Source organism: Oncorhynchus mykiss, chromosome 8 (assembly GCF_057628025.1).
Source record: "Oncorhynchus mykiss isolate SJ-2025 chromosome 8, ASM5762802v1, whole genome shotgun sequence".
Taxonomy (NCBI): domain Eukaryota; kingdom Metazoa; phylum Chordata; class Actinopteri; order Salmoniformes; family Salmonidae; genus Oncorhynchus; species Oncorhynchus mykiss.
In genome coordinates this window covers 14,834,073-14,845,091 of record NC_143029.1, presented here as the reverse complement: position 1 = coordinate 14,845,091, position 11,019 = coordinate 14,834,073, and the positions used below count along the sequence as shown (strand labels likewise).

General features: G+C 41.0%; 1 protein-coding gene across 1 annotated transcript in view; it reads right to left on the bottom strand.

The window, feature by feature from the left end:
• Nucleotides 1–3,686: 3,686 nt before the first annotated feature.
• Nucleotides 3,687–11,019, bottom strand: part of LOC110529438 (putative E3 ubiquitin-protein ligase RNF144A-A) — a 46,774-nt gene continuing 39,441 nt past the window's right edge. Inside the window, exon 8 of the mRNA XM_036984819.2 lies at nt 3,687–6,455. Within this exon, the coding sequence (XP_036840714.1) occupies nt 6,324–6,455 (132 nt within the window). The 3' untranslated portion in view covers nt 3,687–6,323. The remainder of the gene's footprint in view (nt 6,456–11,019) is intronic.

Below are 11,019 nucleotides of genomic sequence, written 5' to 3'. Positions count from 1 at the left end.
TAGTATGTGTTTAGTGTTGTTTAGTATGTGTTAAGTGTGTGTTTAGTGTTGTTTAGTGTTGTTTAGTATGTGTTAAGTATGTGTTTAGTATATGTTTAGTGGTGTTTAGTATGTGTTAAGTATGTGTTTAGTATGTGTCTAGTGTTGTTTAGTATGTGTTAAGTATGTGTTTAGTGTTGTTTAGGGTTGTTTAGTATGTGTTTATTATGTGTTTAGAATGTGCTTAGTGTTGTTTAGTATGTGTTTAGTGTTGTTTAGTATGTGTTTAGTATTGTGTAGTATGTGTTTAGTGTTGTTTAGTATGTGTTTAGTATGTGTTTAGTATGTGTTTAGTGTTGTTTAGTATGTGTTTAGTGTTGTTTAGTATGTGTTTAGTGTTGTGTAGTATGCATTTAGTGTTGTTTAGTATGTGTTAAGTGTGTGTTTAGTATGTGTTTAGTGTTGTTTAGTATGTGTTTAGTGTTGTTTAATATTGTTTATTATGTGTTTAGTGTTGTTTAGTGTTGTTTAGTATGTGTTTAGTATGTGTTTAGTGTTGTTTAGTATGTGTTTAATGTTGTTTAGAATGTGTTTAGTGTTGTGTAGTATGCATTTAGTGTTGTTTAGTATGTGTTTAGTATGTGTTTAGTATTTTTTAGTACGTGTTAAGTATGTGTTAAGTATGTGTTTAGTGTTGTTTAGTATGTTTTTAGTATGTGTTTAGTGCTTTTTAGTATGTGTTTAGTGTTGTTTAGTATGTGTTTAGTGTTGTTTAGTATGTATTTAGTGTTGTTTAGTATGTGTTTAGTATATGTTTAGTGTTGTTTAGTATGTGTTAAGTGTTGTTTAGTGTTGTTTAGTATGTGTTTAGTGTTGTTTAGTGTTGCTTAGTATGTATTTAGTGTTGTTTAGTATGTGTTAAGTATGTGTTTAGTATATGTTTAGTGGTGTTTAGTATGTGTTAAGTATGTGTTTAGTGTTGTTTAGGGTTGTTTAGTATGTGTTTAGTGTTGTTTAGTATGTGTTAAGTATGTGTTTAGTGTTGTTTAGTATGTGTTAAGTATGAGTTTAGTGTTGTTTAGTATGTGTTAAGTATGTGTTTAGTGTTGTTTAGGGTTGTTTAGTATGTGTTTATTATGTGTTTAGAATGTGCTTAGTGTTGTTTAGTATGTGTTTAGTGTTGTTTAATATTGTTTAGTATGTGTTTAGTGTTGTTTAGTATGTGTTTAGTATGTGTTTTGTGTTGTTTAGTATGTGTTTAGTGTTGTTTAGTGTTGTTTAGTATGTGTTTAGTGTTGTTTAGTATGTGTTTAGTATTGTGTAGTATGCATTTAGTGTTGTTAAGTATGTGTTTAGTATGTGTTTAGTGTTGTTTAGGGTTGTTTAGTATGTGTTTATTATGTGTTTAGAATGTGCTTAGTGTTGTTTAGTATGTGTTTAGTGTTGTTTAATATTGTTTAGTATGTGTTTAGTGTTGTTTAGTATGTGTTTAGTATGTGTGTAGTATGTGTTTAGTGTTGTTAGTATGTGTTCAGTGTTGTTTAGTATGTGTTTAGTATGTGTGTAGTATGTATTTAGTGTTGTTAGTATGTGTTTAGTGTTGTTTAGTATGTGTTTAGTGTTGTTTAGTGTTGTTTAGTATGTGTTTAGTGTTGTTTAGTATGTTTTTAGTATGTGTTTAGTGTTGTTTAGTGTTGTTTAGTATGTGCTTAGTGTTGTTTAGTGTTGTTTAGTATGTGTTTAGTATTGTGTAGTATGCATTTAGTGTTGTTAAGTATGTGTTTAGTATGTGTTTAGTGTTGTTTAGCATGTGGTTAGTGTTGTTTAGTATGTGTTTATTATAGTTTAGTATTGTTTAGTATGCGTTTAGTGTTGTTTAGTATGTGTTTATTACAGGTTAGTATGTGTTTAGTGTTGTTTAGTAGGTATCATTCTGTCCCAGCTATTTGTTCCTTAAAACCAAACACTGCCTCCATCTCTGCCCACCCAGGTTTTCTAATCCGGCTGGTTCAACAGATTGGCAGAATACAAAATGTAGTGAGGGGCTCCGTAATGGAGATAAAATGCTCTGCTTTGATCCATGTTCACTTTGTAACCCCCCCCCCCCTCCCTCTCGCACATGTGCTTGTCAGAGTCTATGACAGTCAAGCCAGGGAGGGTTGTAATGGTAAGCTGACCAGAGGCTCCCACAGCTCACCTGGGGATATGAAGGCCCTCAGTTCCAGCTCTCTGCTCACTCCTGCTGTTCTGCTGTGAATGGTGTGAAGGTTTTGGTTGGAGGATATTCTGCACATGGATGAAATAATTAAAGGGAGAGAAAGTAAACAATAAACGTTACAATAAACAGAAAGTAAACAATAAACGTTATACAGTCACAAAGCCAATGTACCATGTGAGCAATTGGGCACATTGTTAGATGCAGTGGTTACATAACGAAATCCAAACTAAGGATGCCCTCTTGTGGCTGTAAAACAGTATTTCAGCTCCCTAGTCCCAACTTCCACCCTCAATATTTCACTCAGTAGATTGAAACCAAGAGGCAGTAAACACACCACTCCTTTGTACCTCCTTTGTCTTCAACATCTCTAGTTAGATAACAACATGGGATCTAGCCTCTGATCATGAGTTCTGTCGTTCTGTGTGCACCGGAGTGAACATCGTAGCGCTGCTGTGTTCCTGTGTGGTGTGTAGTTCAGGTCCGGACAGATGGCCGAGGTAGTTGGTGGAGAAGCACATGAATTGATTAGGTTTGGTGTTGAACTGTTGCCGTGGGAGGCAGCTGCCCACCTGCCCCTGCGGGTCCCCGTGCCAGACCATGCGTGGTCCAGGGACACAGAACTAGATGCTCGGATTAGACCACACACAGCAGATGTTGAGGTCCCACCACCCCGTCTTGGGCTGGGGGAGCCTGTTCGTGTCAAGAGGTCCAGAGTGTGTTAGGTCTGCTCTTCAAATGATTAACTGTAGAGGGGCAGAGGATGGCGGTATGTCTGTGTACTGAGTTTTCAATGTGGTTATTTCTCAGGGATAAACAGTAATAGTTTACTTATTAGAGTGGTGACATTGTGGTTTTCATAAAGCATGTATTAAAACATCTATGTTACCATAACGTGTGACTAATATAGTCTAACTGTACATTACTTGTAGTCCCACTGTATATTGTCCTACTCCACTCTATAGATGATAGTACAGAGTACTGCATCGAAACATCTGATCTTCCTTTCCCTCTGCAGTTCTTTCTTTTCATTTCAACAACTTTCTACTAGTGATGTGCAAGACGCCTTGCACAAGATTGATGTATAACAAATTGATTGATGATGTGCTTGATTCTTTATTGCTGCATTTTTCTGTTCCTCTGACTCGAGAATCTTTAACACATATTTGTTACTTTACAATTATTTCTGGTACCATCCACAGTGTCTGAAAGGAGGCCCATATACTCCCCCTGCTATTCTGTTTATATTATATCCTGATTGACTAGTCACTTTCACCCCTACCTACATATTATACCTGGTACCCCTGCACATTGACTCATTACCGGTACTCCTTGTATATAACCTTGTTAATGTTATTTTATTACTATTTACCTTTTTTATTTAGCAATTTAATATTCTTTTTTAAAACTCTGCATTGTTGGGAAATGGCTCGTAAATAAGCATTTCACAGTAAAGTCAACACATGTTGCATTCGGCAAGTGACAGGTAAAATTTGATTTAATTTGATTCCATTTAATTTGATTCCATCAAAGCACATAACCAAGAATACCTGCTACCAGAACAAGCTAACTGTGCTTTTTATTTAAAGTATGTGGTGTTACAAACAAATGTACAGTATGTAAACATCTGAACAAGAACTTAAATGGATATTTGGGGATTTTGGCAATGCTAACTAGCGTTAGCGCAATGGCTGGAAGTCTATGGTATCTGCTAGCATGCATGGTGTTAAGGCTAGTTAGCAATTGCGCTAGCGCTAGATAGCAACATCCTTCAAACTGCACACAGAGACATAAAAATACTATTCCCGAGTTTATCTGACTCTGGGGAAGTAGATGAAGGACCTCATTGCCAAAATCCCGAAGTATCCATTTAACATAACAGAACTCATATGCAGAAATGCTACAGTAACAAAGCTGTTCTTCATACAGTTTAAATATAATTAGTTGAGTGCAATGCAATATTCTTTAAACATAAAACCCCCTAAATACAAACAAACTGAAGAAGTTAAAATGGAAGTGAACACACACTACAAGTGGTCCTGACCTAGAGATCTTAAAGGATCATTTTGGCTACATTTGACTCCAAAAACTTGACCACCAATTATAAATAAGCCTATTAGCCTGATCCCGCCCCCTAACACACACACACCTCCTCATTTCTCAGATAAGTCTCCTGCTGTATTGACCCAATTGCTGCTATAAAACTGGACCAAGATGTGTTGAGCCCATATTTGGAGTCTGACTCAATTGGTCAGGTTTTGTGACAGAATACCGTGAAATGATCAATTAAGCAGTACATTTAAAAACTCGAAATCATATCATGGAAATACATCCATATTAATCTAGTCCACTTGCTGGCTCTCGCTCTGTCATAGCGCTTGAACCTGGGGATGAGATTATATCCATATACAAAAAACTATGTGATCGAATACTTGTACACTTTTTAAACCCTGAATGTACACCATTGTCATTGTGTCACAGAATTCTTTTAAGTAAAGCTACTATTCTGATATTTTTCTATCCACAAAAATACAACACGCAAGCAATGAAGTCTTTCTCAACATAATTGGTGTGGAGCGTAACAGGAGAATGCTAGTAGTACATGTGACAAATTGTAGGATAAATAACAGTAGTGTTCAGAATTGTACAATATCAAATAAGAGCATTTTGGTAAAAAGGGAGTGTGAATCAATCACACTCATATCAAAGTAGATTTGAAAGACATTTTGTGGCACCATGGCTACCTCAACTCAAGTGCATTGTCTAATATAAGATGGTTAGTTTAACTCATTAAAGGGTAAAGAGGTTTCACTGCTAGTAAATATAACAGAAGTAGGTTGAGCTGCTACAGAATGGGTTATTCAGTGGACATTAGCACTTGCGACCAGGTTTGGGGTCAATTCCTTTTCATTCAGTAAATTGAAATTCCAATTCCAAATATTTCTCAAAGAAGCAATGAGGAAAATTGAAATTGGAATTTCATTTATCTTCCTGAATTGATTTAACTGAAATGGAATCGACTCCTGCTTGCTACATCTGGGATGCTGTTTATTCCACTGTGTTGATATAAATACTGAAAGATCAATGTTATACCATTCACTCTCGATTCTAGCAAATTATTCTATGGTAAATAGTTGCAAAGGAAGTTTGCCCATTTACACATATTTTTCTTCGGGAGAACGGGCAGTAAATTCAAGATGGTGGTAAAGTTGACTCCTTATAATCTGAGGAGATTATATGACATCCTCAAGCATATAGTAGCCATGCATCCTGTAGGTTATGTTGAACAATAGTCTCATCTTTTATCTGACAAATCTTTCCCAGCAAGTCTATAATAGAAAACAAAACGTTCAAAATATATTTGAGGGACGTTGTGAATCCTCAGAGATTTACATGATACAAACGGATAATCTGAAATGGTTTTCTCTGATGAGATCCTTGATATTGTTTGTGTTCTTATACAAAGCTCAAGAGCTGAAGAGGGAGAACCGGTTGGTAAGTAAATATTCCCTAAATAGTGCACTACTTTTAACCAGAGCCTTATGGGTCCTGGTCAGAAATAGTGGATTATATAGGGAATACGTTGTCACTTGGGACACAGTATCTACCCTTATAGGAGACACTTCCACATTCCGTGGCTGATAGCCAAGGCTGCTCCCTCCAAATATACCTACATTATATTTGCAGTCCCCCAAACAAGCACCAAGACAGTTGTACAAATAACCTTAACCTTGAACCTGACACACATAGACAGAGCTATAACCACCAATCCCAGATTGACCTCTGAAGCAACAACCAACCCAGCCCAACACTGACTGGTGGTTCTGTCCTCCTCGCCTCTGCAGGTCCGGTCCTTCTTAACACATCACATCAAAACTACACTGTTTAGAGTGTCCCCACAACCCAATTTGCTGGCTCCGCCCAAAGTCAATATTCCTCTTCCACTTGCACTGTGCTGCCCCAGCGACAAACCCATCAATCCCTAAGAGTCCTCTGGGCCGGTGTGCGGGATTAAAACACTGTAAGGAGTGGATGACTAACCAAACACCAAACACCCTGTCCATCAACAGGCCTGGTGCCCCTGTCTGTCAGGTGAGCTGACCTGACCCTGTGTCCAGGGCAGGGTTGGTTAGGTAGGCAGAGGATCGTCATCTCCTTTACTGCATTTACATTTGCAGCACAGAACAAAGGGTGTGGCTAGGAGGAGGAAGGGAGAAGCCACCAGTAGGAGCAGACCGAAGCCAGCAAATATCCCCACCACCTGGAGAGAGAAAGAGAGCGAGAGTGAGAGAGAGAGCCAGTAACGAGAGAGAGAGAGAGAGAGAGAGAGAGCGAAAGAGATCGAGAGAGAGAGCGATAGAGAGACACTAGCGAGAGAGAGAGAGAGAGCAAGAGAGAAAGAGCAAGAGCGAGAGAGAGAGAGCGCAAGTGGAAGTGAATGATTTTACAACATACACACATTAGCAATCAACCAAATGTATCTAAGCCCGTTTAACATCACCAGTTGTAACATGGGATTCATGAGGTGCTTGTTTTAACCCAGACATCACATAGACACCGGAGGGAAGTGATGTACAGTAAGTAGTACAATGATGCATCAACACAACATTATTCAATCTTTCACTTGCCCATGAATTAGTACACTGAATATCCAGAAGGTGGCAGTAGTTCCTCAAATATAAATCTACATTGTGACAGACAGGATTGGCAAACATACAGTTTTTCTGATAGTGGAGGCTTCTTAGGGAGGACGGCTCATAATAATTGCTGGAACGGAGTGGATGGAATGACATCAAACACATGGAAACCATGAGCCCCCCAACTAAGGTGGCACCAACCACCTGTGGTTTCTGACACTGAATATACAGATACAGTGCCTTGCGAAAGTATTCGGCCCCCTTGAACTTTGCGACCTTTTGCCACATCTCAGGCTTCAAATATAAAGATATAAAACTGTATTTTTTTGTGAAGAATCAACAACAAGTGGGACACAATCATGAAGTGGAACGACATTTATTGGATATTTCAAACTTTTTTAACAAATCAAAAACGGAAAAATTGGGCGTGCAAAATTATTCAGCCCCTTTACTTTCAGTGCAGCAAACTCTCTCCAGAAGTTCAGTGAGGATCTCTGAATGATCCAATGTTGACCTAAATGACTAATGATGATAAATACAATCCACCTGTGTGTAATCAAGTCTCCGTATAAATGCACCTGCACTGTGATAGTCTCAGAGGTCCGTTAAAAGCGCAGAGAGCATCATGAAGAACAAGGAACACACCAGGCAGGTCCGAGATACTGTTGTGAAGAAGTTTAAAGCCGGATTTGGATACAAAAAGATTTCCCAAGCTTTAAACATCCCAAGGAGCACTGTGCAAGCGATAATATTGAAATGGAAGGAGTATGAGACCACTGCAAATCTACCAAGACCTGGCCGTCCCTCTAAACTTTCAGCTCATACAAGGAGAAGACTGATCAGAGATGCAGCCAAGAGGCCCATGATCACTCTGGATGAACTGCAGAGATCTACAGCTGAGGTGGGAGACTCTGTCCATAGAAAGAACTGAAAACTGCTGTTCACAAATGCTCTCCATCCAACCTCACTGAGCTCGAGCTGTTTTGCAAGGAGGAATGGGAAAAAATGTCAGTCTCTCGATGTGCAAAACTGATAGAGACATACCCAAGCGACTTACAGCTGTAATCGCAGCAAAAGGTGGCGCTACAAAGTATTAACTTAAGGGGGCTAAATCATTTTGCACGCCCAATTTTTCAGTTTTTGATTTGTTAAAAAAGTTTGAAATATCCAATAAATGTCGTTCCACTTCATGATTGTGTCCCACTTGTTGATTCTTCACAAAAAAATACAGTTTTATATCTTTATGTTTGAAGCCTGAAATGTGGCAAAAGGTCGCAAAGTTCAAGGGGGCCGAATACTTTCGCAAGGCACTGTATATACATCACTTAGTGTCCTTGATGATAAACAGTCAACATGCTGTTATAAAAATCATTGTGTTGGTAGTGTTAAGTGTTGAGTCTAATGGGATAAGAGCTTTCAACAACACCTTTTAAATATTGATGAAGCAGTTAGGTGTTAAACCTACATAAGACTTACAGAGGAACTAGTGTGGCCAGACACATTCAAACACATTTTTTTTTTACAATTGTTGTCCCAATGTTGTCTTAGACCTCCTCCAAGACCTCCTTCTACAGTGACAGGCAGATAGTATGAAAACAAGGACCTGTAACTGGACAGGCAGGTGGGGGATTGGTCTACATACAGTTGAAGTCGGAAGTTTACATTCACCTTAGCCAAATACATTTAAACTCAGTTTTTCACAATTCCTGACATTTAAATCTTAGTAAAAATGGTCTTAGGTCAGTTAGGATCACCACTTTATTTTAAGAATGTGAAATGTCAGAATATTAGTAGAAATAATGATTTATTTCAGTTTTTATTTCTTTCATCACATTCCCAGTGGGTCAGAAGTTTACATACACTCAATTAGTACTTGGTAGCATTGCCTTTAAATTGTTTAACTTGGGTCTAACGTTTCGGGTAGTCTTCCACAAGCTTCCCACAATAAGTTGGGTGAATTTTGGCCCATTCCTCCTGTCAGAGCCGGTGTAAGTGAGTCAGGTTTGTAGGCCTCCTTGCTCGCACACACTTTTTCAGTTCTGCCCACAAATTTTCTATAGGATTGAGGTCAGGGCTTTGTGTTGGCCACACCAATACCTTGACTTTGTTGTCCTTAAGCCATTTTGCCACAACTTTGGAAGTATGCTAGGGGTCATTGTCCTTTTGGAAGACCCATTTGCGAACAAGCTTTAACTTCCTGACTGATGTCTTGAGATGTTGCTTCAATTTATCCACATAATGTTCCTACCTCATGATGCCATCTATTTTGTGAAGTGCATCAGTCCCTCCTGCAGCAAAGCACCCCCACAACATGATGCTGTCACCCCCGTGCTTCACGGTTGGGATGGTGTTCTTCGGCTTGCAAGCCTCCCCCTTTTTCCTCCAAACATAATGATGGTCATTATGGCCAAACAGTTCTATTTTTGTTTCATCAGACCAGAGGACATTTCTCCAAAAAGAACGATCTTTGTCCCCATGTGCAGTTGCAAATCGTAGTCTGTTTTTTTATGGCGGTTTTGGAGCAGTGGCTACTTTCTTGCTGAGCAGCATTTCTGTTATGGTGAGTGAATGAGGACCCAAAAGCGAACTAACTTAAACAGAGCTTCTTTAATAACCAAACATAGGTAGGCTCAGATAGACCGGCAGATTCCGACAGGACAGGACAAGGTTACAGCAAACATGACGATAGTCTGGCTCAGGCATGAAACACAACAAACAAGAATCCGACAAGGACAGGAACAGAAACAGAGAGAGATATAGGGACCTAATCAGAGGGAAAAAGGGAACAGGTGGGAAACGGGGTGAATGGGTAGTCAGAGGAGACAAGGAACAGCTGGGGGAAAGCGGGGGAGAAAAGGTAACCTAACAACGACCAGCAGAGGGAGACAGGGTGAAGGGAAAGGACAGAGACAAGACACAACATGACAGTACATGACAGTACCCCCCCACTCACCGAGCGCCTCCTGGCGCACTCGAGGAGGAAACCTGGCGGCAACGGAGGAAATCCTCGATCAGCGCACGGTCCAGCACGTCCCGAGAGGGAACCCAACTCCTCTCCTCAGGACCGTACCCCTCCCAATCTACGAGGTACTGGTGACCACGGCCCCGAGGACGCATGTCCAAAATTTTACGGACCCTGTAGATGGGTGCGCCCTCGACAAGGATGGGGGGGGGGGGGGAAGACGAGCGGGGGCGCGAAGGACGGGCTTGATGCAGGAGACATGGAAGACCGGGTGGACGCGACGAAGGTATCGCGGAAGAAGAAGTCGAACTGCGACAGGATTAATGACCCGAGAAATACGGAACGGACCAATGAACCGCGGGGTCAACTTGCGAGAAGCCGTCTTAAGGGGAAGGTTCTGAGTGGAGAGCCAAACTCTCTGACCGCGACAATATCTAGGACTCTTAATTCTACGCTTATTAGCAGCCCTCACAGTCTGCGTCCTATAACGGCAAAGTGCAGACCTGACCCTCTTCCAGGTGCGCTCGCAACGTTGGACAAAAGCCTGAGCGGAGGGGACGCTGGACTCGGCGAACTGAGATGAGAACAGCGGAGGCTGGTACCCGAGGCTACTCTGAAAAGGAGATAGCCCGGTCGCAGACGAAGGAAGCGAGTTGTGGGCGTATTCTGCCCAGGGGAGCTGTTCTGACCAAGACGCAGGGTTACGAAAAGAAAGACTGCGTAAGATGCGACCAATAGTCTGATTGGCCCGTTCTGCTTGACTGTTAGACTGGGGGTGAAAGCCGGAAGAGAGACTGACGGAAGCCCCAATCAAACGGCAAAACTCCCTCCAAAATTGAGACGTGAATTGCGGACCTCTGTCCGAAACGACGTCTGACGGAAGGCCATGAATTCTGAAAACATTCTCGATGATGATTTGTGCCGTCTCTTTAGCAGAAGGAAGCTTAGCAAGGGGAATGAAATGAGCCGCCTTAGAGAACCTATCGACAACCGTAAGAATAACAGTCTTCCCCGCTGACGAAGGCAGTCCGGTGACAAAATCTAAGGCGATGTGAGACCACGGTCGAGAGGGAATAGGAAGCGGCCTGAGACGGCCGGCAGGAGGAGAGTTACCGGACTTAGTCTGCGCGCAGACCGAACAAGCAGCCACGAAACGACGCGTGTCATGCTCCCGGGTGGGCCACCAAAAACGCTGGCGAATGGAAGCAAGCGTACCCCGAACGCCA